At 41.7% G+C, this 27,659-nt stretch overlaps 2 protein-coding genes across 4 annotated transcripts in view; one reads left to right on the forward strand and one right to left on the reverse strand.

The window, feature by feature from the left end:
* Ten-m (teneurin transmembrane protein Ten-m) overlaps positions 1-27,659 on the reverse strand; it is a 350,373-nt gene that overhangs the window by 317,343 nt on the left and 5,371 nt on the right. The window contains exons 1-2 of one of the 3 annotated variants that reach the window (XM_086828701.1): positions 13,307-14,006; positions 13,132-13,221 (exon numbers count right to left, since the gene is read on the reverse strand). The exons of the other annotated variants lie outside the window; for them this stretch is intronic. Of the exons in view, the coding sequence (XP_086684827.1) occupies positions 13,132-13,150 (19 nt within the window). The 5' untranslated portion in view covers positions 13,151-13,221; positions 13,307-14,006. Of the gene's footprint in view, positions 1-13,131; positions 13,222-13,306; positions 14,007-27,659 lie in introns of those variants that run through there. 3 annotated transcript variants of the gene reach the window in all.
* On the forward strand, positions 779-1,320 carry ND-B14.5AL (NADH dehydrogenase (ubiquinone) B14.5 A subunit-like). The gene has a single exon (XM_020960695.2). The coding sequence runs from the start codon at positions 862-864 to the stop codon at positions 1,243-1,245; it is 384 nt and encodes a 127-aa protein (XP_020816354.1). The 5' UTR covers positions 779-861; the 3' UTR covers positions 1,246-1,320.

Consider the following 27,659-nt stretch of genomic DNA (forward strand, 5'->3'; position numbering starts at 1 on the left):
CAATTTCACCGTGCGCCGTAAATTATAATCAATTTGGGAGAGCAGTCGAGCTTATTCATGCATTTCCCATAGCCAATAACGCTCTTCTCCGTTATGTAGCCGGGGTAAACTACCCCTTACCCTGCCACTTTCCCGATTTCCCTCTGAAAGCCAAAAGGTAAACACATCAGCAGAGCACCCTTTGACACGCGTTGAAGGAGTCCTTGCCTCACAAAGACATAATCAGCTCGATTTCGTAAATCTCGACAAGCTGCTTATCTGATGAAATGTGAGCGGAGTTCCAAGGATCTGCATCCGTGATTAACATCTCCAGCCCGTGTTCCGGGCCAGGCATCCGGCCATGAGCCGCTCCGGCTGTCAGGCTGTCAGCCAAACGTGCTGTACCACTCTAAGTACAGTAAAGCCCGACGCGTGCTCCTGTCACTGCTCAGCCGTTGGGGGGAGGTCGACCTGGGATCACAGCCCTCATCGGCATCGGAAATTGAAGTGTTTTTATTAATTCCAAAGTCGATTTTGCACTGTCTACTTGGGCATGGAGGATTGTTACGTTTCTGGTCAAGTTGTCAGTGGTGCCCCGCTCGCTTTGTTTCCTTCATGTGGCCATAATTGAAATTCATCGATGGCAGATTTCGTTGCCAGGCTGATTGACAGCTGCGAGCGTGCAGAGATTGACGCTTATTGAATTGACTTATCCGGCGCGGCAACTGTTGCGCCGAGTCGTGTGGAAAATGCGGAAGGGATTGCCGGGATGTGAGTGGGGGGGCAACACCCAGGGGCAACAAAGTGTCAGTCGACATTGTAATCACTCTGGCCTGCCTAAAATTCAAAATACCAACAAAATAAAATACAGAAAACCTGGAGATGCCGCCCAAGATCCAGCACCGCGACGTGGCTGGACTCCTAAGCCGCGTCCGCAATTTCTTCCTGGGACGCAAACACAAGACAGCGCTCCGGTTTGCAGACACTGTCTCTCCGCGTACCCAACCAGCCCCCGATATACCGCGGGGTCCATCGCAGGGTCTCTTCGCCAACTACTACTACATGAGAGATCCTCGGGGTCAGCTGAAGCCGGTAGTCGACTTGATGCAGGAGAAAAAGCCAGACCCGGACGCCAAGGAAAAAGCAGCAGAGGCTGCTGAAGATGCCAAGCCCGACTGCGATCAGGAGGATCAGGAAGGAGCCGATGGCAAAGGAAAGAAGCTTCCCACTCCCGGGAAGGTGCATTCCTGGGAGGGCCCATACTAAACACCTCTCTGATTTATGATTTTTGTATTAACATTCCGTTGAAATGAATTAAAATAACTTGCTTGCAAATCTGAATCGGACGTAATTACGTCCTTAGGCAAAACAATTGAGAGGCTGCGCAGTGGAGTGAATGCAGGTGGTCGTAAAAATGTAAATCTAATTAGACGTCAGGGCGAAAATCATTTATGGCACCTGCATGAAAATTTAATTAAGCACACACAATTATCGGCAGCAGAAGCTGCTGGGATAGCTGATATTCGACGGTGAAAGGGTTCGTCACTGGCCGCAACAATAAATTTGCGGGCTTAATAGCATTTAATGCCATCCAAATTTATATTTACAATTTAAACAGGCAATTTGCCTTGCGCTGAGTGGATTATGGGCCATTGTTAATGATGATTGCAGGTCGATTGTTAATTGTCTGGCGCTGCGAAATTTATGCTGATGGCCCTGGCCCATCGATTTATTGATTGGAGTTTGACTTTGGCGCAACATTGTCCAACCTCCCCCGAAAGGACTGCCATCATTCAAACGGTGGAGAAATGTAATCAAGTTTTGTGTGTTATGCAAAAAGAAATATTCTCCGCGCCGATGGGGGTGGTCCTCTCCGATTTATTGAAATTACCCTTATGCAGCGGAGACCCAGTTCGCCGGGGAGGGTTACTTTGCGTTGCGGAACTGGAAAAGGGTGTCAATTGCCTGGAAACTTCAGAATGTCAAGTCAACATGTTGCCGGGCTCTTCATCCGCCAGCAGTTGGCGAAATATGAGATTCGACTCGATGAGAAACTGTAGCACATTTTTATGCGATTGTTATCCGCACTTATTTTCTCGAGTGTGTGTGGGCGTGGGGCCGGGCTTGGCTGGTTTTTATTACCTCATATGAATGGCAAAGTTCGGCACAATTTATGCATTAGGTCGTTGAAGCCACTGTGCCACTTTGGAGGCCCAATTTCTGGCCAGGATGGGCAATCAGCAATGCTAATTCCCCAGCATTCCATCTCGGGGCACTCAGAAAAATGTATTCTAAGAGTCCGGTGCCCACCAAGCACAAACTTCATCCTGCATCCTTTCTGCCCGCCCTGGAACCCACATCCTCCGCAAGGCCAACCATTGGGGGTAACCGAAAAATTGCTTCTCTGATGACGACAGCTGTGCGGCAAAGTCGCAGGATGTCAACGCTCCCGCCGCAAAATGCTTCCCAATCAGAGACGCGTAATTAAAATATGTACAAACAGACCGAAGGGAAAACTCTCATGTAAGAAAACACCGAGCGGAGCGAACTTTGTTTGCTTTGCGTGTTTTCCTATAAACCCGAAAGCAAAGCCAAAGCAACAAACAGCAGCAGCGACAGCGGGAATCACGACCACACAATAATAACAAGAAAAACATTTGCATAAAGAAACAAACAGTGAGTGGGAGGGGATTGGATTTGGAGGTGGAGTAGGTCCTGCGCCCACTTCGAGCTTCAAGCGGAAGTTAATGAGAGCTGGACCCTGAGATGGGAGCGTGACACGATATTAGAGAGTCTAACCTGAACCTTTGATTATTTTCTTATTTTGAGTATTTGATAAAGATACATCTAAATATTTAGATTTTTATTTTTAAAGTTTATGTGTAAAGTTGAACCTTGAAATAATGCATGATAACTTGCTCAGAATTCTACACACTCTCCGTAAGAGCTACCGATCGTGTCACGGTAGCATCTCAACCTTGGGGTGATGGGGAATCTAAAAAGTGAAATGCTCTCATAGCAAAATCACTTCATTAATGCGACATTTGTAAGGGGAACCTGACCAGGCCTCGGCCAGAACGGAGCACAGCTATTCGCCATATGCAACGTGGGCCCCGAGGCAATACGGATGTTGTCTCCACGCCCGGCACCAAACTTTGCCAGGAACTTGCCGCCGTGGAGCAGGCCAGGGTGGGTTGACAGTCGTGTAAAAGTTGATTATTTTTTAGCAGCCGTTGCGGGCGGGAAGAAGCGCAGAGTGAGATTGTCGCTAGTACAGTGAATAATGACTTTTGCCACCGTTCGCCGAGCGAGCTGCCTCCGGCCAAGTTAACGTGTTTTTTTATCTGCCGCCCGTTAGAAGTCGGGGGAAGGGCCTTAGCTTTTGGTTTTCCGGCTCCGGCTCGGCTCCTGTGTCCTGGTTCATGACTTCCACTCCACCCCGCATTCCCCCACTGCTGCTGTTGTCGCAAAGTTATGCAGGCTCATTAAGTTGTTGAACAGTTTAGAGAGAGAAAATTGTCAGCTTGCTTAATTTGCCCGAGTTCGGGTAAGGACGGAGGGCGGCAGGGCGGGGGACCGGAACTCAAGTATAAACAAAAGACTTTCTCGCTGCGGCCCTCCTTTGTCCTTGTCCCGGTGTGGGGGTAGTAGCTCACGGGAGTGTTTAATGAAATGAATTTTAAGAGAGAATTTATTATTTTGTCCTTAAATGAAATGGAAAGTGCCGGGCGCCCATTGACTTAAATAGAATGCGGATGTAATTAAGCAATGATTTCCATGGGTCCCATATAATGTCCAATAAGAATAGAATCGGGAAATGAAATAAAAATGGAGTTGCCTTTTGACAGCACGAAATGCAGATATCAATAAACTGGAAATATTAATTAAAATGTCTTATAGAAAATCAACTCAACTCAACGGTAATTCGATGGCAGATATGAAGATTGTTAAAGATATTACACTTTTAAATTACAGCTAACAATTGGATAATAAAGATTTGGATTTTGGCCAATAAAAAAGAATAACTGTTAACTTAAGATGTGTACAAAATTTACATTAACCACCAGTTAAGGCAGATTAATTTAATATAAATTGAATCTTTGAAATAAAAAGTGTTCAGTAACTAAAGTTTCAACGCCAGTTTGGGCTCCCTTATCGATAGTTAGACTATCGATAAAAAGCCGTAATAGCTGATGTGATCAGAAAAGTATAAAGCAAAATGCATAGTCATGACAGCTGTCAAATCCATATACATATTTTTGACAATTTCCGAGCATTGGTTTGCCAAGAGAGTGCATGTTAGCGATGAATATCAAGCGTAATTAGGACTGCTTAACAGAATTTAATCGTTATACTTACCACAACATACAGTAAGATATAAGAAATTGACAAATACGTACACCCAGATGTTGCTTTCACTGTACACCGAACGACAGAAGCAATTTCGGGATCCGCAACTTAAGGTCAAAGATATCTGGGGCGAGATTGTGACCGTGATGACCAGTCAAGGAATGACCGATATTGATGCTGTGCAGCTGGACCGGAAGTTCAGAATCCTGAAGCGGACATTCTTTAGCATCCGTAATAAGCATCTAGACAGCGGGAGACAGTACCAAACCAAGTGGCAGTTCTATAACCAAATTTCTGAGATATTGAGGAACGAGTCTCCGCCTGACACCCAGGTGGTCTTGAGCTTCGATGATACCTACCACTCAAACCGAATGGCCTCTTTTCTTCTCGATAACTAACAATGCCTAACAGCATCATAGATACCAGAGATGAGCTGTTCATTGGCACCACCGGGAAGGCGTTGAAGCACTTGAGGGCCATCCAGGAGTTCGCCATGATCCGGAAAATTTTCGGGCCATTGAACTGCTCATGCAGGCGGAACATGTCATCCTGTATCCGCCCACTCCCAAGGACTTTGAGGTGAGGCAAGAAATTTCTTGCTTAGTGATCGAAGTCTTCATTGGCAACACCTCTATAGCAGTCACGCGATATGATTTTTATACCATTGCAGGGTATTATCATTTCAGTCAGAAGTTTGGAACTCAGTGAGGGAGGCACCTCCGACCCTCAAAAGCCGAGTCGATCTATTCATGTCCGTCTGTCCGTCTGTCCGTTTCTACTCACTCGTATATATGTCGGAACGGGCCGGATCGGACGACTATATCATATAGCTCCCATAGGAATGATCGAAAAATTAAAAAAAAAATATATATATAACATTTTCAGTTTTCAATAGAATTTAATCAAATTTGAGATATAGCCATTTCATATGATTCTAAAATTTGGTGTAAAATTTTATGAAAATCGGACTATTATATTATATAGCTCACATAGGAACGATCGAGAAATTAATACAATTAAAAATAAGAACTTTTACAGTTTTCAACAGATTTTCATCAAATTTGGGATATAGCCATTTTATATTAGTCTTATTTTTAAATATAAATATATAAACAAAATATATATATATAAATAAATATAAATATATATAATTTATTTTGTATGGATTCCTAGTCATCGAAGTTCTATCTGCAAGGGTATATAACCTTCGGCGTGCCGAAGTTAGCTTCCTTTCTTGTTCAGATTTATTTTTGTATTTGCTATATTTATATATTTCCCTATCGTTCCAATGACAGATATTAGTCGACCGATCGGGGTCTTTCCGACTTATACACAAATATTCTTAGAAATAAGACTGTTTGCAAAATATAGAAACTCTTATTCAAAAACTGAGGAACTAGTTTGCGTTAAAACAGGCAGAAGAACGGACAGTCAAATGGACTGAGACTGTAGTGTTATTGCTGATCAATAATATATATAATTTCGATTACATTATCGATCGGACTTTACTAAGCTGCTTTTCAATTCCGTTTTTCTATAAATATTAGCATAATGCTAATTATCACCGTCACTATGTGGACGACCCTCCACAGCCATAGCTTTTACACTGAGGAGACATTGGTTGGATAGATTGTTAATCCAGAACATGAATATTAGTTGTAAGTTTTTCTATAAAAGTATGAATAATCTAAAAGATTCTTTCCAGAGCCTAGCCTAAAAAAATTATATAAAATTCTTGGCTTAAAATATTTTGAGCAAATTGCTAAATTCTAAATTGGGGATCAACAAATTGCAATGAGAAATAAATTTCTTATATTGGAAATAAATGCAGATATGGCACGAAAATAAAATAAAATATAATACGGGAACAATTAGACAATTTGCTAATAATTTAATTTACAAATGGCCCTCCGACTCTGAATGCCCCAGGAAACGGATAAATTAATAATAATATAATATATAATATAATAATTCCTCTGCTTGCTCAGCTAACCTTTATAATGCTTCCTTCAAAATTTGGTGAAATTTAAATACAACTTTAAATATACATTTTTTGCAAATGAAGGATTTATCAGGTTTTGAAGAAGACTGTAGCATAACAATGCTCTGATTATTTCAGGCTTATATTACGACTTCACATTTGTTCCAAGCCACTTCCTTTCTCCATCACTAATCCACCCCCTGGATCTAGCATAAGTAATATAATGTTTCATTGGGATAACTTTGTGCGGAACTCTAACCCCGGAACGGCTGACCACATCAACTTTTTCTCTTCTGCTCTGACACAATTTCACCTTCAATTAAACTTGAGGTAATTGACAGCGATGCCGAGGAAAGAAATCCCCGATTGGTAACCACAAGTCGGGGGAAAGTACATACTACAGGTCGCCCTCCCCTTTGCTGGCCAAAAGATAAATGGCGATGCCTTAAACTGATTGTGTGGATTAAATTGCCATATTGGCGAAATTGGTACAGACACCGTCTCTCTGCGAGCTCTCTCCGACAGAAGTCAGGCCAACAAGTATCGAAAACTTATTTTTGATAAGCGCAATTATAATTGGATTTGGGGGAAGTTGGTCCCGGAGCGAGCAGGTAATCGGAGTTGGAGCTCAGGCGGGCGCAGAGGACGAGGACGGAGTCAGGGCAATGATTAATCTACCTCCCGAGTATTTAAAAGCCAAAACGAAGACGACACTGGAGGAGGAAGCAACCCGAAAAGAAAATTGGAAAATGCGTTGTTTGGCTGCGATAAAGACGTGTTCGAGTTGCCCCGTCCCGCGGTGTTTTTCTTTTGTAAATGTTTGCTGTCAAGATAAGGACAACACAGCGTGTGGTTTGGTGTGATTCCCCGGCCTCCACCCCACAAGGGTGCTCGGCGAAGTATCGGGGTGAAAAGGAGTTTGTCAGGAGTTTTGGTTGCTAAGCCAGGATCCGTCTTAACAGAGACAAATGAAGTTGTTAGCGGGTGGCCCCAGAGAGATGTTTTCCTTTCCCTCCGGCTTGTGGGGAACCGGGAGACCAAAGGTCGCTGCATTTTCCCCTTGTCTTTGATGTGTTGTTGCTGTGCCAGTTGACTGGTCATTCGGCCATTAATTGAGTTTAATTATTGGGGCGTTAATGAGGGGGTTGACGTTGGCCCGGCCCCCAACCGAGTGCACCAAGGAGTAGGGCGGAAAATGGGCTGGTGGGGTGAAATGAGCCAGGGTCCTTAAGAGAGGTAGATTAATCGATTCCCAAGCAGGCTTTGAAACATATATCTAAGCCTTGATTAGTTGATGAGCTCTATAAACTATTAAGGATATCTCAAGATCTTTGCTGCACTCATAAAAAATATTATAAGAAGAGAAAATAAAATAGGTGCGAAGCAAAAATTAAGGGTCAAATTAAAAAAAATACATCTCCCTTAGGAGCTTTTAAATAATGTTATTATTCATTAAAAATTCAGATGATACAAAATTAGTTTAAAATATTAGTTGTGACTAATATTAAGTGCCGATATACATATATAGCTGAACTCTACTTTGCGTCTGCTTCATATATTTACATAGTTCTAGACTCGACTATGTGCCATGATCATAAGCTAATTATTATAGTAAACATTGTGCTGTAGTGTTTTAATTGGTTTCCAACTGGCTATCTCAATAGTAAATATTTTGCTATATAAAATAAAGTTCTCACCATAGTATCTATGATTTAAAAATTTCTGGGAACCACAATGCAGATGCTCAAACATAAACAATGTTCAGTAAATAAATAATACGATTGTTAATAATGTTATTTTGGTGATATTTTTCAACAGATTCATAAGCGATACATAAATCCCTTTTCTAAATAAAAACACGACTTTATATGTGAAAGGTAAAGTAATACAAGCTTGTAATAATTTTCTTTCTCTGTGATTTTCCAACATCCACAGCCACACCGCCCAGCCAACAATGTCAATAGCTCATTAAAACCCTTCACATAACTCAAGGCAGGGGGAGTCCCCTGGACCACGCAACCCAAAATGATAGACATTTATTTACACCCATAATTAAACGCAGACAATGGCAACGAACAGTGTTTGGGGCTGGGCCACGCCCACCCTGTCAAATATTTCAGGCCCGTGTTGGCAACAATTTACAAAATGCAAATGGGCGATGCTTCCGCCTCCGCCTCCGGGGCTTTCCTCCGAATCTTCTAATGAGGCCGTTGCCAAGTCAAGGGAAAATTTGGATGGCGTTGCCTGCGCCTCGGGCGTTCGAAACTCTGGCCACATGTGACTCAAGTTTGTACCATTTTATTGTTGATTTTTCTAAATGGAAAACCAACAATAACAACTTGGAAAACGAAGGCATCTTTATGTATAATTCCCCATTGAAGTCAATTAAAAATGGCCCAAGAATTCCACAGCTCAAACCATTCTCTTAGTCGATCAACCCCTTTTTAGGAATCTTCTCCAAGCAGAGTATCCCTTGCTTCACGCAAATTAAGAATGGCAATGATTCGTGAACTTTTCCATAAAGAGAGCTTGAAATTTATTTGATTTCTGGTTTCGATTGAAGACAAAATCAACGAAATACATAGCTGAAAGAAACATAATTTTGCTGAAATACTCCCCAATCTTAAATCTCCTGCTATCTGAACAACCCGACTAGAGCTATATATCCCACAGCCGAAGCGGCAAAGTTTTTCCGAGCCCACGCCCATCAATCCCCATCAAGACAGACACCCACGTCAAAGTTGCACACTGCGCTTTTATGCAGATAAATTGTCGGTTATTCCCACTCCGCCCCAGCGTTTCATTTGGTTGCCTCCGCTGCCGCGTCAGTTGCTTCGGGCCGGGCTCAGGACGGGATCCTGCAGGATGCCAATGGAACCAGACCCGGGCCCAGAACCCAGCCCACCAACTGCCTTCGCCTGATTGTTTCATAAAACTTTTCGGCTGCAAGCCCGGCCACTATTGTTGGTGCCCTATTCGTAGCCGCTGCTGCTATTGTTGTTGTGATTTGTGCAAATTAATTTGCTTATAATTTTTACGCTTAGTTAAACACAATTTTGAGTGATTTTCACACAGAGCCCAGAGCCCAGAGCCTGGGTGCCGAAAGTTTTCCCTTCCGGGGACGGCGCACAGTGGGCCCCGGCAGAGTGGAGAGCCAGCGAAATGCGGTCCCCGTTGGGCACTACGGGGATTTGCACGGGAATCCCCTTTAAAGTCAGACCGGCACAATCCTCACTTAAACGGGGAGCAGTGGAGAGCGCTTCCCGTTGCATTCCCCCCGGGGGCTTCGTTAGGCGGCCACGCAAATGGAGGCGGATGTGGAAGGTGGGGGCCGGGGAAATCGGATACAAAAAAGGTACATTTAAATTTTATTTCCGGGTGGGCCCCCACAATGCCACAGACTTTTCCACCCATTCGAGCGTTTTTCATATTTTTATAAATTGCTATAAATTGAGATATTAATACGATACGCGACAAAAGTCACGGGATCCAGAGCCAGACCGGTGGCGGCTCGAATGGCTGCTACTGTTGTTGGCCGCTTGGTTCGCTGACTCCGCTGCGAACATGCGGCAAAAAGTGTCGGGACATTAAAAAATGTGCGCGCAAGTGTGGCGCAAACAAAATGCTCAGTTATTTGTACAAAATGCGATGCGACAACTTTTTCGGCGGGCAACATTTGGCCGCCAGAGTCGCCGCGCGATAATGATGAAGTTTCGCACGGCCGGAACCTCGATCTGGGCCTGGCTTTAAGCCGTAATTTAAACAGGACTCGCACTCCGGGCCGGGCCTGCAGTAACATAAGTGCGTCGCCTCCTGGATGCCCTTTGTGGCAGCTTAAATATTCCGGGCACACGTTCCCCACACATTTCGCCAGCCGCTTCAATTGGACTGATTTAATTGAATCAGTTTGGTCGTCTACTGCCAGCCCTGCGCCCCACCTCTTGGCCAACCAATTCCGTGTCTTCGGTCTTTCAATTTACTACCCCTGTCATTGTTGTGCCTCCGTAGTTTCGGCTCTCCGTTTGACTATTCACTCCTCTCTAGTGGTTTTCTTTTTTGCACACGTTTGCGTGCCATGCACGGCATAAAAATTTTGACACAAACCCGTTGCATACGAAGGCCTAAATGTCTGTGTCTGGCCCTGGTCCTGGCACTCCGTACTCAGGGTCTATAGAAATGGGTTCTGCCAAAACCAAACCAGAGATATAGAAATCGTTCTATAGCAAAAACATTTCCAATTAACTATATTTTCTATTCATCTTATCACAGTGATTGAGACTCTGGAATCAGAACCTTTCTTAGCTTGGCATCCTTTAAGGTCTTAGAACTTCAAATCCAAGTTCTTCTTCCCAAAACAGAATACAATTTGATTACTCTAGACTCTTCTTGGACCTACTAATAGAAAACACTTTCTCCGTAATCGATTTATGCCCGAAGCAAGTTTGCGAATAATGCTAAATAAATTACCCCGCATAGAAAAACAATCATTACACTTCCAAGTTATAGGCAATTTCGATTAGGTGGGTTCTGGGACAGAAGTAAAACTAACTTTTGCTTTATTCATAAAGCAAATGAGTGCGGGAAGGGGGCCTGAATTCAGCTGTATCCCACGCACGTATGAGATTTCCTATTTACGATAAGGAGACACACAAAAAATAGCAAAATAGCAAAGACAAAGGAAGAAGAAGGCCCATCCCCAAGGCAGGCACCCTTGAACTCCCCGTACCAAGTGAGGCAGAAAAAAGGCAGACGACGCAGAGACAAAGCAGCCAGTAAAAAGGCCAAATATTGAATTGTGCGTAATTTACGATAAAAAGGGGAAAATTGGAAAAGTTTTCCCCAGATTCAGTCGTATGTGAGCCTGAGGAGTGGGGCGAAGGCCTCGTCTCTCGCTTTCCCTTATTTATGTAGTTCGTGTTCGGGGAAGCCAGGCACGTGTTTTATACGACACAACCATGTAAAAAATTCTGATTGCCCGAATTGAGACGCACAGTGGTCTGTGTATCTGTTAGTTAGTGCTGACTAGTATTAAATTATCAGTAGTTTTTAATGATATCAACCGAAAACCTCTCTTAATGAGGTAAGTAAGTAAGTGTTAGTAAAATTTAATTTAAAGTGAAAATTGTCATCCAATTACTAGACTGATGCGTTTTTTCCCTGAAATTTGATCAACATTCGATTACAGACATGGCAATCATTACAAAATATAGATTCTGTCATCTTCAAATTTCTACAATATCCACATGTCTGTTGGCAAAACAAATATTTTGTTTATTCTCCCTTTATTTGCTAATATGATTTTCATATGCTATAAGTAGTGTTTAATTTAACTATTCTCTTTGGGTACCGATCATCTCACAGTTCATAATCTCGACTCTAGGATTTTCTACATATTTCTATTATTAGATAGAGTGCTCTTGTTATCTTATTATATTTTTTTCTGTTTATCATAAGTATTGAACATTTTTAAAATACAGTTATTTAATCAATTATAGAATCAAAATAATATAATACAAAATTATAAAACTTCTATATTTTTTCTGTTTAACCACTGTGCGGCCACATCGAGACCGAATGTGTATATTGACCTGCCTGTAGGACCAATCGAGACGTTTTTATTAAATATTACAAGTAGCTAAATAAATTAGTCAAAGGACATTGTTTCGTTGCCTGGAAATGTGAATTGGGCTCTTGCGAGGCAGCCCAGTTGGTTGGGTGACAAGGAGCACTTGCAAATGTGTGTGTGAATAGTTTCCGGGATAATAACTCGCCTGGGCCCTGCCTGCAATCATCGCCATGCCCCATTTTCCACCACGTTCTATGCGCGATAATGCAAATTTATGCCTCAATTGCGGACTCCCTTCGGAGGGCACATTTTCCTATTGGGCCATTCAGCTGCAGCTGTTTCAGTGGGCACCATTAAGTCGCATTTGGTTAGCCGATCGGGCCTTTTGGCTTTTTTGCGTGGCAATAGGCCAGCGACAGCTCAGACACGCCCGCCTCTTCCGCCACTTCCCAAACTGATGCCATTAAAACATTTATGTAATTGCTGTTATCGACATCGGCTGGCTCTCCGAAATGGCCTGGCAGCCGCATCCTGGATCGGGAATGGCGGCGGGCCTGTAAACGGACCTTTAATACACTTTTGATTGGATTGTCGCACAAGTTAATTGAACGGCGCAACATCGGCTACAGCAAAAGTTGCCCGGCCGGGCGAAGCCTAAGCCACTGGGCCCACAGCGCTTTTAGCCAGGCCAACGCAAAAACTGGTGGCAATTAATTTAGAAACTAGCTGGAGCGGCGTCTCCCCCCGGTTTCACCAGCGCACCAATTCATGTCGATTCATGGAAGCTCATTAGTTGGCAGACTGGCCGTGGACAGCCCCCGAAAGTAGACAGCAGTGTCCTTTGTTCGATTGTATCGCATCCTCTCGCCCTCAGCTCGGACTGCAACTTTTGCTACTTTTTGCTGTGACTGAGGATGTGTATCGCAGCCGGACTTGGATCCATTTTAATGCTCGAACGCATTCTTATCTTCTGTTGTCCTCGGCGAGCAAATTGTTTGAGAATGACCCGCGTAAATTTGCTTTCTGGCTGATTTACTGTAAATTGTATTGTGGCAGTGATTTGCCGCAATCCCATATAAATCGTACGCAACGTGGCAAGAAATGCTTCCAAATTGATTGACCTGTGAACGAGGTCACAGTACGTCGTTTTGCCTAGCGATTCCCTTGATTGTAAACCTTGCTAATGGACGGCCGGCAATTTGGCATGTGTCACGGCCAGGAAGGTAATGAATACATCCTCTGATTGGAGACTTACCTTTCTGATAACTCATCATTCCAACTTAGTTGCGCATAGATGAAGGGGATTGGACCGGGTTCAGCAAAGCACAGCACAGCCCGTGGGTATCTGAAAGACGAAGGGAGTGGAATGATCAGCTTTATGGATGACTTATGAGTTGCTATGCTTTCCCACAGTACCCCGATGCAATCACCTTAATAGGGGAAAACTTCTTGCCAGCCCATCGGCAAACACGCCATCATCGTCGTCTTCTGCCACTTTAGCACATTTTTACTTCTGCGTCTACTCGAGTCAGTTAAAAACCTTTGCATTCGTTTGTTTGACTTCCCCGCCCAGCTAAAAAAGATGGAACCATTCTGATGTTTACCGAGAACTAAGCCCGCATCCCAGGAGCAGTTAGAAAAGACCCGAAGACGCTGTTGTTGGCCAGCGAGGAGGGAGGAGCGTGTAAACAATCTCAAGTTTTCTTCGCGTTAGTTTTGTAAATTGCAGGTTGCAACATTTTCATTAAATTAAGTCAAACAGCAAACAAATGGAGAGGAGCTGGAGCAAACAATCAAGACTCCTGCCGAGAGTCTTGTAAACAATAACAGCTAACTGTCATGCTCGTACCGAAATTACGGCCATAAAGGTGCGTCCTTGTGGAGGATTGTGCCAAAGGATTGCGGCGTTGCCAGGCGATGACTTTGACGAAATCCCCAATAACGATTGCAAATGCTTCAAAATTATATTTCCATTGTGAGTCTGCCCCCGATTAATCTGCGTGGCATCATCATCCGTCATGAAGCGACTCCTAGATCAGGAGCAGGAGCAGGAGCAGGAGCTGAAGCAGGAGCCGGTAGCCGAAAACCAAGCGTCAGCTGAAGCTGACAGAGTGTCCTGGTTGCACATTTTTGCCTGGCTCGGCAAAAGTCAAGAGCTCTGAACCGAGTGGAGCAGACGCCCCTCCCCGGCACAGCGCAGCATTAATTAAGTTTGTAACGACAAATGCCAACACGACACGAGACGTAAACACTCGCACAGAGACAGACACGCGCCCTCCCGTAAATCAGACAAGCTCCATGCAAATGCGGAGCGGCAGGAGCAACAACGGGCTCAAAGGATATTCCAGCTAGAGAAAATGGACTGAGACCGAGACCGAGACCGGGACCGGGAACCGAGACGAGGACCCCTAGTGCGATTGCAGTGCAGTAACGGCGTCTGCTGGAACGTCATGACGATGTTAATTTTATAAACTCTTCAGTTTTTAGACCCTTTTTGGTCCCCGCACGCCTCAGCCAGCTTAAACTATTCCCCCCCGCTCTTGTTATTGTTGTCCTGCGTGTTTGTGTCCACGCTAGTTAGCGCCTGCGGTGGGTTTGTGTCTGTGCTGTGACGGATGTGCGTTGTTGGTGTGTGCGCTATGTGCATGCCGGTGTGTGTGTGTGTGTGGGTTGCAGCTGGAGTTTGTGTGTTTGTGTTTGTGGGGCTGGCGTGTTTATGTCCTTCGCTGTCTCGTTAACAGGATTTGAGGGCCGCTTTAGCTGTCGCCTCCGTTGCGGTTGCTGTCTCTCTGTGGATGCTTTAAAAACGAAGTTCAGACATTAAATTCTGACCAAATTGTGCCCAATTATAATTATTATGATTACATAAAGTGAATGAAGAATTGGTGGCTATCACTGTGACTTTCCTGTAAACAGACTTATTGAGAGCTATGTCACATCGTTATTTGAAAGTCTTCTTTAAAACGTAACAAAACAAGAATGCTTTCAATGATGAATTATCCTCCTTGATACCTCTTTAATACCCTTTATTGGTCTTTCACCATTTAAATTTTTCCAGCCACGTGCAACATTTTTCTATTTGTTTGACGCGCCGCATTTTGCAGCTCGGATTTTCGTAGTTTCCCGCCAGGCGTTCTTGGCATGGAAAACTCGAGGAGCCAGCGAAACGTAGCCTAGCAATTGAGCCTTGGCATAAGGTGGAAAATGGGGGGCGGCGGTAAACGCCGACTTTGCTTTGTGCAACAGCGCGTGAATCTGTATAGGAGGTAAAAATGCAATGTCTAGGCAAACACAGAGACATATGCTGGGGGGTGGAGAAAATATATACACATGTACGTACGATATATATAATATAGATGGGAATGGGGATGGGGGTTGTGTTTGGAAAAAGAATTTTATTTGTTTATAGCGCAGAAAGCGACCAACAAAAAGTGCAACGTGGCAGCCGTGTAAAGAACGAAAAAAAACTTTCAAAAAAGTGCCGTCAGGTGCAACAGACTCAGGCTTTGTCAATATGGGGCACAGAAAGTTGGAGACTTCGTACGCGCATGAGAGTGTCTATTGTCTGTTCGTCGCTTAAAAGGTGTCTATATGTTCGTTAGGTGTCGTTCCAACCAACTTGGCTTGAATTACGACTAAACAGCAAAATAAATTTTATTTAAATAATTTAGATTTTAATTTAAACTCCACTGACCTTTTCATCGAACGTTTTCTTACATTTCTCACACTTCCATTATATTTAGTGTTCAATTTAAAAGGAATTTATTTTTAATCTGGTTATTTTAATTAAACAAATGATAAATAGTTGTCGTAGTATCTGTTACCTAGATATGAAAAATTTTATATACTGAAATATCAACCTCAACTTATATTAAGCTGAGGACACTTGACTTTCTTTGCTTCTCTTTTTAAATAAATTATATTAGTGGCAAAGTTTTTCCAAGAATTATAAATGTTTTACAAAAATATTTGTTTTGTGTTCAACCGTATTCAGGCTTTCCTTAATTCCTCCAATTTTTAATGATTGACCCAGTACACAATACATTGGCGATATACAAAGCAATTATGATTTCGATTCACTATACCTTAATCCGCCATCAAATTTGCTTAACTATTTGTGAGCACTGGGCCATCGTTAGCCCCTGCTGGCCTGCTCTCGCATCCGCTGGAAAAGTGCCACATCAGACAGCGGAGTACATAATTTAAATGGCAACTTTAAAATGTTTACCGAACGCTTCATCGTGGTTGTAACGAGAATTTACGGGCCAGCAGCTAACCAAACACACTCCTACACCCACCGCAGACCCCCTCGCACACGGACGCGGACGCGGACACACAGACGTCCTGCAGTGTCTGTTTCTATTTGCGCTTAACCCGCGAGGGGCGAGCGCTGAAAAGCAGGCTACCTTTTTTCTTCTCGGCTCCACAGGCGCGAAAAGATATGCGCTGGGGGCCGGGGGTGGTGGGACCGAGGCAAGTTCACCATTCGACACTCTGTCAGTCGGATAGACAGACTTTTGTGCTCATTACTGTGGCAAATTTTTTGTTCGCCTTCCCGCTGGATTTTAATTAAAATTAATTACATTAAGTGCAACCAGCAAACAACAAGCATCAGCGTAGAAATCTGCAATCGCCGTCCGAGAAACCGAAAACAAACTGAAAAATAAAATCATCCCCATATAAACCCTAAGAACTACAAAGAATGAACTCGCTAGATGCATGCTTTAATGTGCTTTAATCGGCTTCCTTCAATGTTGGGGAGCAGTGAAAACATTATTCTGATACCCATTTTCAATGGTGTGTGATAACTTGGTGCCAACCGACTCCTTGCAATATATTCGGCATTAAGTGCCAAGTCAATTTGGACATAAGAACACGAATTCCTTTCGAATGTTCGAATTTCAGCAACAAGAGCCAAGTCAATGTATACATTACACGATGGTATAAAAAGATCTTTAAAACCTTATAAATATTATATTTTTTTCCCCCTTTCGATTGTTTCGATATATTAAAAATTGATTGTTCTGAAGTTGGGAAATCGATATTGAATTTCACACCAATACTTAAACGATATAAGTCCGAACCCGATTCAAATTTAAGCCTTTATAAGTTATTTAAAGAATTTTTGGGTGACGTGCCAATAAAAAAATTATTTTGTGTTTCAAGGATATCTGAGGTAGCTTTGGGTAACGGGTATTTTAAAGTTGAGCACCCTTGATTGTAGCTTTCTTACTGGTTTTCTTTCACATATGCGTTGGGTCAAATGGTAATTTTTTCACACAGCATTCTCTACTCCGATGTTAATAGTACAGCAGACGAAATTATTTTGGTTGCTAAATGGTTTGTTTTTTATGATGGCTGAAATTCAACTTGGCCACTGTGTAAATAGTGCTTTTGGGAGTAGATTCGCATTCATACAAACGTAAAATACAATTTGTTGAATTTTTGTGGACTTATGTTTTTTTCTACGAATCGCGTTTTGCACAATAAATTTAATATTTATATTTCTTCTATATAGATAAAGAAACTCAATATCTTTAATAAATATATACATGTAAATAGTGAGCAATATTTTCCTGATGAAAGTACATTTAAACATCGAAATGAAATGAAAAAAAAACTATGTTGTCCCCATTAAATTCTCTTAGAAATATAAAAGTTTTCAACTCAACTTTAGCTGACAACGAAATCCGAAATACAACAAATAGCTGAAGTGCTTACCGAGCTCTCCCCTCGGCTGATGACTTTTAAGCAACATCATAAAGTACAACAATTGACAACATTTTTATTATTTCGTCTGCGTCAGTTTTGATTTTTTGGAAAATATTTTTCTGAGCAATTAAATGTTGCCACTTGGCAGCAAAAGTTTAGCGTAGAAAAGTTTAGCAGCTGAAAGTTATAGCGTAAAAACTCTTCAACCAGAAGGGCAAAAGTAAAAGCAGAATCAAAGCCAACTTTCCTGGGCAGGGGCGGATCCGAAAGCACAAATAAATGACAATAAAAATAAGCCATAGGGAAACATTTGGTAATACCAGCGGAGAAAATCATAAATAAAACGCATGTAATCCTCGATTGAGTGCTTAACTTGATGGCCTGACAGGCAAGGGGTCCGGGGAAGTCCTGGAGGAGGAAGTTGTGGGTGCGCGATAAGGGCGAAAGGCAAGTATTTACATTTGTGGCTGATGCGGTGGCCGTATTGAAAAGTCATCAATCATCCGGGCTCGCGCAGCCAGCGGAGCAAAAAATTTGTCAGTTTAGCAAAAATTCAGTGCTGGCTTGATATTGATCCCACTCGCAGAGGTACATGCACAGTTAACGCAAGCAAGCACCCAATTTGCAGAGAACTTTAAGGGCCTTTAAGTTGGCGGCCTTTAAGGAGCAGTGCGGCTGGGAAGGTGGCAGGACGAGCAACAAAACATCTGAAACCGGCAAATGAATGGCTGAATAGATAGTAACCAGTCGAAGAGAGTGGCAGGAAGAGGACGAGTGGTCGTAGAGCAAAAGTTTACATAACATTAAACAAAGCGCACAATGGCACGAAAGCAGACTTAAGGACCATGCTGATGAGTGCGAACGGACAGGCGAGCGGGGAATCGCAGGCAAGAAAAGAAAATTTGTTTAGACTTTCTGCCCCTGCCAAGTCAAACAAAAACGAGTTGCGCATAATGAAGCACAAATGCACAAAGGACGCCAAGGACTTGAGGCCGGACCCGGGATACATTTTATAAATGTAGCCACCTCTCGAGCTCTTTGCTCTTTTTGCGCCCCCGGAATCTTGCGAGTCCTGGGGAATCGAAGTGAAGTGCAGCAAGGACCATAGAATCTATGCCAAATTATCAGCCAGGCAACCGCAAACTTAAGCGCTGAGTTTCACTTTCCCGAGCAGGCGGAACTTGGCCACCCCTTATAAGAAATTATTTCATTAACAACTTCAATTGGCAGTCGTTAGCGAGAAGTTTCCCTCGGCCCGGACCAAAGTTTTCGGGCAACTTTGCGAGTTTTATTTGCAGCAAATGCTATAATCGTGTTAGTAGCCTAACTTGCGGATAACTGTTTGCCAATGAGTGAACTGCAGCGCTCTAATTGTGCCGAAGTTGCCAATCCTTGGCCCACCCAATTGGCCCTGGGGCCAGATCTCCAAAGCCCCGATTTGCATACTTGCAGGCAAAAAGTGTGCTGCGCCCCACTAATCCCTCTTTATGGCCGACTGAGCCATAAACTGTGCGCACTTAATATGAAACACGCTTAAAAGCGGCTCCCTCCTCCGGACGGTCATAAATAAATTATGAAAAACGCTTAACTACTTTCGACAGCTTATAAACGCCTACAAAATGGGACGCCCCCTCAACTACTCGCTGTCTGTGTGCCTGTGTGTGCCGCTCTGGGTGTTGATTTACAGTTGCATATTCCTTAAGCGGCCCCAGCGACTCACGTCCTGCCGTCGCGTCGTCCTGGCCGTCGCTCGAGACTGCGGTTGCTCGTAAAGCAATTCATTTCCCTTATGCATTTTGTATGTGCGGGCAAAGAGGCCAAGGAGCCAAGGAGGCCAGGTATCCTTCGGCCGCGGGGCCCAGGGCCCGCGAAAGGTAGCAAACGTCTGGAAATGGCGCAACGGAAGCGCTTTTCAATGAAATTTATGACGCATGGAAACATTAGACGATCGTTGACGTTTACAAGTCGCGGAGGCAGCCCCTATGCATAGCTGCCTGGCTCCGACTAATGCCCTGGCACCCGGCGATTTATGAGTTCAGCAAAGTTGGGCGCTGTCTGATTCGGCCGCCGCTGCTTGCTAATTTCGAGGAGCCTCCGCGGGTGTCGAAAGAATTTCAATTAAATATAATTTATGTAGCCCCAAAAAGTTGTCAACTTGACGTGAGCCACAATGGCGGCGATACGCAAACTCTGCATCTTGGCCCAGCTTTAAGGTCCTGCGCTCGTTTGCCGCTTGTTAGTAGTTAGGCCAAAGAAGCGGAGGAAAGCCCGAACCTTTTCCCCTTTTTTTCGCTATCTCACTCGCAGGCGGAAGGGCTTTGTTTTTGCAGCCGTTTACCAAATGGCCCGCCCCCGAGCTCTGCTGGTCGTGTAAGCAGCCAAGCAGCGGAAATGATTCGTCGTAATTTTCCTTTGTGTAATCAACTCCTTTGTAGGGAATATTTTGTATGTTCATATGCCTTGCCGACGCCGTCACTCTTGACTCCCGACTACCGACTCCCGAATCCAGACTTTTTTCTCCTCGGTAGTCCCTAGTCCCGTCTCTCCACTCTCCACTCTCCACTCTCCACTCGAGAGCCAGAGGAGTCGCCGCCTCCGACGCCCTGTGAAGTGTGCTTTTAGGCGTGCTCCTTTATAACATAGTTCTTCTGCTAAAAACTTTTTCACTCTGCCGCTGGATTTCACGCTCTTTTGAGTTTCCTACATTTTAGTGGATCAAGTCCATTGCGAGCGTTTGTGCCATTTAATGAGATTTCCCACCGCCAGCGGAGTTAATAATTATGCAAATATTTCAATTATTGAATGCCAGCCACTCGCTCTCCGGCCCGCCGGGCAACTTTCATCGCCTGCCAACCCACATCAAGTCGGCCAGGTGAACCTATTATCGCCCATCTATCCGTCTCAGATTATTATGGAGTCTGGCTGTCAGCGGGCTTAAGCAGCCCACTTAAAGCTGGGATGCTGCTGTGGGCCAAGTTTCGCGCCATCAATTGATCATTATTCACTTTGTCAGGGGACTTGTTGTTCGGGAAACTTGATTATGCGTAATGGATGTGTAAATATTGCTGTCAAGAATTGGAAAATATCTTTGCCATTGACTTGAGTTCTAGTATAACAATACGTCCACATTTCGGCATAGACATTCTCGAAATTAAGAGAGATGGTTATCGCCTTAAAGCCTTAAGTTTCCAACTATGACTAGGATTTAATGACTCTTGTGGCATTCTTTATACTTGGTGACACACAAAAATAATGCAACAGATGGAGGAAGTCATCTCAGAACCCATAAAGTATGTGTACTTTCCAACAATTGCTTAACTTCTGCCTTAATAATACCAAGAAGGAGGAATAGAGTAAGCCTTTGGTTTAATACAACCAATTTTGACCTAGAAACCAATCAATTTACAATCAATAAAAACCAATTTTTTTGTTTTGTTCGCGTAAACAACAGCTTGGAAGATTGCGCTTTTAAAATGTACACCTGCTTATGTAGAATCTTTATAATTTTAATTACTATACCCACTTTCGCCCCACAAATCGGGTTTCAAGGTACATATATTTGAATGATATAAATTTATAAAATTTTAGTACATTTTATGATAACAATTGTGTTATTAGAAACTAATGCATTTTTGAATGCTGAAACTTTTGCAGCAACATTTTACTGTTTGATTTGAGTTTTTCAGAAATTTCAGCATTAGATACATTAAATTGACCGTGTGCTTTAGGTATTGAGTATCTCACAGTCGGACCACAATGTTATAGAAACTCAGAATTCTGTATCCCAGAGTACATTATTAATATCTATAATTTGAGTAAATTTTTAATAGTAGATTTTTTTAAAAAAATAAATGATTATATTTTAAAGAAAAATCTGATGACAATATTGATTAACGTGATACACCAAATAATTATGTTTAAGATTAATAAATTATGTATAAGACGGCATTTTAGTGAATACAAATTGCATCACAGTTTTTTCACCTTCATCTTACTTTTTGATTCTTTAACACAATGTGTGACCTTTAACCTTGCAGCTTCCAAAAGGTATTTATATATGTGTATCCCCTATAGTAGCTTTAGCCCGCAGAAAATACAATTCGTACGACCCTGAAAGTACAAAAAAAGTAGAAACCCAGAATCGGGAGCTGACTGCAGGTCACCATATGAACATCAAAGCATTGGACAAACATTTGAAGATCAAAAAGGCAAAACCCCATTTAACCCTGTCCAATCGTAACAACACTCTGCAAGCATGTGTTTTCCATGGTCGAAAGGAGACCCATTGGCCGGGGTGGAGTGGCTGTGTAAGGCGTGAGCTGCCTGCTCGTCGGTTGCATTAATAAAAATGTTTCACCATATTGGTAAATCCATTATGAATATTACGGGGGAGCAAAGAGCAGGCCGTTTACCAGCGGTAGAGGATGCGACTGTGGATGTGGATACGGGTGCTGGCTGATGGGGATGGCGGGCATTTGCCGTGGGCAGTGATGTGCCGGATTGCAGCCTGAAAAGATTGAAATTGAAATTTGTGCTCCTGCATTGGAGGCTCGCCGGTCCTTGCGCGCTTTTCCCGCCCCAGCCAGGGCCCTCCCAACCCCACCACCGCCCCGTAATTGTGGGCGAAAAGCAAAGCAAATGTTTACGTAATAAATTTACGTGATTGAAATATGTCGAGTTGGCAACAAAAATGGCCAATGACTGACCCCCGCCCCCTGTCCCCCGTCCAGCAGTCTGGCTAACGAGTGCCCGGCTCTCCCCGGCTGTGGTGTAAATTTTTACACATGTATGGAGTTGAGAGCGAGTGCCGGAGGGGCGAGCAGACGAACAGGGAAGTTGCTCATTTTTATTAGTTGCCAAAGCGCTTGGCGGTTGTCGTTGTTGTTGCCGTTGGCCGTTGGACGGTCGCCGTTCGCCGTTTCGTTGCCTGAAAAACCGCAATTTGTGCAAAAATTATGAAACGAGACTTTGGGCAAACACAATCAGCGCTTGGATAAGTTTTTATGCATTTAAATTAGTGGCTCCTTGCGCTGTGGCAAATAGCCGCGCAGGATGTGCCGAAGGACACAAAGGCCTGCTGTCCATAAGCGGATGTGTGAGGCGGATTTGCAGTAATTGAAATGTGCGTGCGATAGCGTTAGCAAAGGCCTAATTGATCTTCTTAAAAGGGGAATCCGAAACGGAAAGGGATTACATTTGCGTTTAATCGAGATGCGATTGCCCCGAGCTGAAGGCATTTTCCACACATCCGCCAAATCCTTGCCTTTCGCACCTGTCAGGCGTTCGCTTGGCCGTCATCCACTCCAAGTGCACATGCCCAACCTGAAGGGATATAGGATGGGCTACGAAAGAAAAATCTAACCACGCGCAATTTGTCGTGTGTGGATGTGGAAATTGATCCGAGTGATTTTCCTACCCACTCCCCTGCTGTCTGAAAAGTATTTACTGCGTCGTCAGTCATTCAATTTATCGCATTTCTTTGGCCCAAGCCAGGCCAAGCCGAACTAAACCAAACCAAACAGAGGAATCTGTCAGGGACCCCGACGTCAGCTTCTTCCCGGGGTTTGGCTCTAACTTCAGACTCTGGATAGGGCTTCCTTCTCCGGCTCCTTCTCCTCCTCCGACTCCGTCTCCGGCAACGGCGACAAGTTCATACGTCTTATGACTTCCCGTTGACGGAAGGGAGCCCCGTGTGTGTGTGTGTGCTTTTGGGGTCTCGGGTGCAGCTTACATCGAAATCACTTTTATAATTGGCACGCATCCAGCCAAAAGAAAAACTTCGAAAAAATCTTGAGAGGGGAACGAGGTGAGTCCACAGATAGACAAGCCCAACTGTCTGCACGGTTTTTCCCCAAGATCTCCGGCAGAGATGTCTGCAGATACTATTTGTCAGATATGACATTATATTAATTGAAATTGTTTTTGGGAGATTGAAAATAAACCCTTGGACAGACGCGCTTCAAAGTCTATTTAATTCGCCTATGAATCGTTAAATGACAAAACTGGGCGAAGCACAAAAAACTCAACCCTAATTGAATTGGTAAATATTTAAATAAATATAACCGCAGATAATTAAAACAACAAAAGCCAAGCGACAGCGACGGATGGACACGTCTAAATTAAGAGCTCAACAGCAGTAACGGCGACGGATGAAAAAAACCTGTGGGTCGATGGGATTGCGCCAAGGTGAGCGAAGTGCAGAGGTAAAAGGGCGGTCATGTCACATTGCTACCACAAAAGCAATTAAATTTCCAATTAAATTGCATTCACTTTGCAACATTTTGGTTTGCTGAAATGCGACGCGATTTATTTAAATTGTTAATTAGGAAAGGCAATTGCAATGACAAATTGATCGGGATGCCTCTCCGAGAGGACCAATGCCCGCGCCCGAAGTGGGCTCTAAAAACCCCCTACTATGTAGGTTGCACTGAGCCCCATTAAAGTATTTAAAGCTTCATTCTGAACTTCATTTCCTTTTCGTCCATCCATTTTCCACAGAATGCTCACATCCTGGAGCACAAGAGACACATACAATTACAGCGACTCCGTTCGGGGGGAAGAAAAACAAGGGGAGAACTACGGCACAAAAAAAAGACATAATTTTTCGTAAACGTTTTTATAGTGTTGTCATGTACGATTAATTGCGGCTCATTAAACTTTATACGGCTGCAGACACTCAAACGATTTCCGTGCCAGCTCGAGCCTCCCGGTTCGGGGTTTGGGTCACGATTCAGCCAACCGAATCGGACCCTTGTCCAGGGCTTTGACTACTTTGACCATACCCAAAGGATTCGCCTAATTTATTTTTTCTGTGTGTGCTAATTGTAGCCTTGTTACGGGACTCACATGTGCGGCGAAAGAATGCTGGGAGTGCGTCAAAAGGATAAACGCATCCTCCCCCCTTTTTTATAATTTCAATAAAAATATTTAACAAAGTAATATTTAAAACCAAGATCCACTTAAACAGAATACATAATTAAATACTAAACAAATATTTCAAAAACTAAGCGTATTTGTATGTTGCAAATCTTTCCAACAAATTTGGATTAAACAGAAGGATTACTGGTGCTACATAGTTGACGCATAGAAATAAATATATAGATTTTGACTTTTTCATAGATAACAAATATTTGATGGCAGCTACTTATAACAAAAATTTTAGTAAACCATAATTAAAGATAAATAAAAGGATTTCAAGGATATATCGAAATAACTGATCTTCAAGGGGGTTCCAAGTGACTTTCACTGCGTTGCAAACTTCAAGTGAAATTATAATTATAATAGGAAAAGTACATTTTTATAATGAGGACTATGTACCTATGGGCATTCCTCCAGAAAGGTCCACCGCGGCCAAAAAATTAAAAGCTTTTTAAAACGAGTATTTTTAACATGGTTACAAAAAATAATGGTCAGATTGATCAAGATTAAAAAAAATTTTCATTTTCTAAAATAATTAATGTTTTAAAAAAAAAGTAATAAAAAAAAACATGTTTTGTTTTAATGCCAATCTCTTAAACAAAATCTTTTTGCTTTTATTTTTGCTTCCTAATATCACACAGAGAATGCAAAGAGTAATATGAAGTGCAAAAGGACATATGCGATCACCAATATTCGTACAGTATTAATTTGATTTATTGCTTTCTTAAATGTCGCGTGCGACCAGGAATTGAATTAATAATATAATTAATAATAAATACTTAATCTTTTAAAGTAAAAAAAATACATTATTAAGATAATTTATTACATAATTAATTAACATTTATTGCATTACAATTTTTCATCACGTTTCGCTGAAATCAGAGCTTAAACTAGTTTCTTGCAAATGAAATTTCTGCTTTTGTCGCGTGGGAATGAAATTCATTTTGGTGAATATCTTGAAAACGAACAAGGGTTCAAAAATCGATCTGAGAACCAATTATAGAGCTATACGTTTCAAATTTTGGAAAATTAAAATCAAGTCTTGGAACATGTATTTTTTTAGTTTGAATGTGAACGTAAGTCGCTTTCGACATCAGATATGCATTTTAAAAAATCCCAAAAGTTTTGGCTGCTTTATAATTTTATTTTTTTTTTAGTGTAGTCTAGCTTAACTGTAGTGTAGTAACTTGAACAATAGAATGTGGGCTTTATAATAATTTGAATAAAAATACAATATTGAGCGTTAAATTGTAAAAAAAATTTAATAAAATTTTAGAAAAGTACTTTATTTGTTCTTTATGTAATGTACATAAAAATTATAGAATTGTAATTTACGTATATTTCAACTTCTTTGTTATAATTTAACGAAAAATAATCACACCTGAGTTCAAAATGTTAGAGTAGTTTGTGTTGTTAAAACGAAAGACAAAAAAGGATAACGGCCGCGGAAAAGTGCTTTTAATAAAAGGCTATAATAAAAAATTATATAATATTTGTGTCACTTTCACGTCATGTGGGAATTGGAAAACTGTCGGTTTATACCTTGCATATGATTATACACTTATAGGGTGTTATATTTTCAGTCAGAAGTTTGCAACGCAGTGAAGGAGACATTTCCAACCCCATAAAGTATAACATAAATATTCTTGATCAGCATCAACAGCCTATTTGATCTATTCATGTCCGGCTGTGTGTCCGTTTCTGCGCAATACTAGTATCTCTCAGTTTTAAAGCTATCTGAATGAAACTTAGCAGTTAGTCTTCTATAAATTCTTCACACGTATATATATCGGAACTGGCTGGATCGGAGGACTATGTCATATAGCATAGGAACAATTGAAACATTTTTAGAAAAAATTATAATTTTTCCAGCTTTCAACAGATTTTTATAAAATTTTAGATATTATCATTTTATATTATTCTTGAATTTTGTTTAAAATTGTAAGAAAATTGGAATACTATATCATAGGAACGATTAAGAAAATTATGCAATTAAAAATGATAACTTTTGGAGCTTTGAATTGATTTTCATAAAATTTTACAATTTTGCTTTAAATTTTATGAAAGTCGGACGACTATATCATAAAGCTACCACAACAATCAAGAAATAAATAAAAATTGTAGAACATTTTCAGTTTTCAACATAGTTTTCATGAAACTCGAGATATAGTCATTTTTATTGTTCTAGAACTCCAGGTTTAATTTTATGAAAATCGTATCAAATAGCTGATATAGAAACTATCGTTAAAGGAAAATGCAACACTGTGAATGTAAAACTGTAACTGTAATGCTATTAAAAATATATGTTTAGGTGAATTACATTCATTAATGTAGGCATTACTTTGTAGTTTTTTTAATATAAATATATAAAATTAATATTGTATTAAATCCTAGTGATTGAAGCTGCAATATTTTATTGCAATACAAAATTTGGCGTACCGAATGTAGCTTCCTTTCTAATTTATCAAATACTAAGCGAACGCATATATTTATGAATGTCAAGTACAAGTCAGAAAAAATGTACATCCAACTTGTAGTAGAAATATTTGGAAAGTTGTATCCAGTATTCTAGAGCTCAGATAATATTTTTTGAAGAACCCAGCTATTACAATTTTTCTGTTGATCAAACATACTTTTATAATTTTTAATTATGTGTCGATTGCAAGCTCAAAAAATTCGATAATGTTTATGAATTTATAAGGTACTTATGAGACCTAAATAGTATATTATGCGATCTTATACAGTACAGTATTATTGTTCCTATGTCCGTCTTTCCGTTTCAACGACAAATAGTCTCCAGTTTTAGAGCTATATGAATGAAACTATATAGATAGCCTTGATCCTTAGCTTTTCAATTTTTTTCGAATTGTTATGTTTCTATGAATCTATAATAATCGGAGTCGCAGTAATATATTTGATATAACTTTGGAAATGACCCTCAGCTAGCAATTACACCATTTTCACCTGAATATTTGAATATTTCGTCTTAAGCACGAGGTTTTTCGACAATTAACGACTTTAATTCACGAAAGAATATATATACACAAATATTAAACATTTCCACATTAATAAATAATTTTAGAGATTTGTTTTTCGGTCAGTCGGTATATATTAATATATATACATATAGATTATCTTAATAATATGTTTGCT

Source organism: Drosophila serrata, unplaced genomic scaffold (genome assembly GCF_035046125.1).
Source record: "Drosophila serrata isolate PLE 108 unplaced genomic scaffold, ASM3504612v1 contig_17, whole genome shotgun sequence".
NCBI classification, from domain to species: Eukaryota; Metazoa; Arthropoda; class Insecta; order Diptera; family Drosophilidae; genus Drosophila; species Drosophila serrata.

Bases quoted from the DNA above. Each gene is read 5' to 3' on its own strand.
- ND-B14.5AL (XM_020960695.2), top strand. From the start codon at position 862: ATGCCGCCCAAGATCCAGCACCGCGACGTGGCTGGACTCCTAAGCCGC.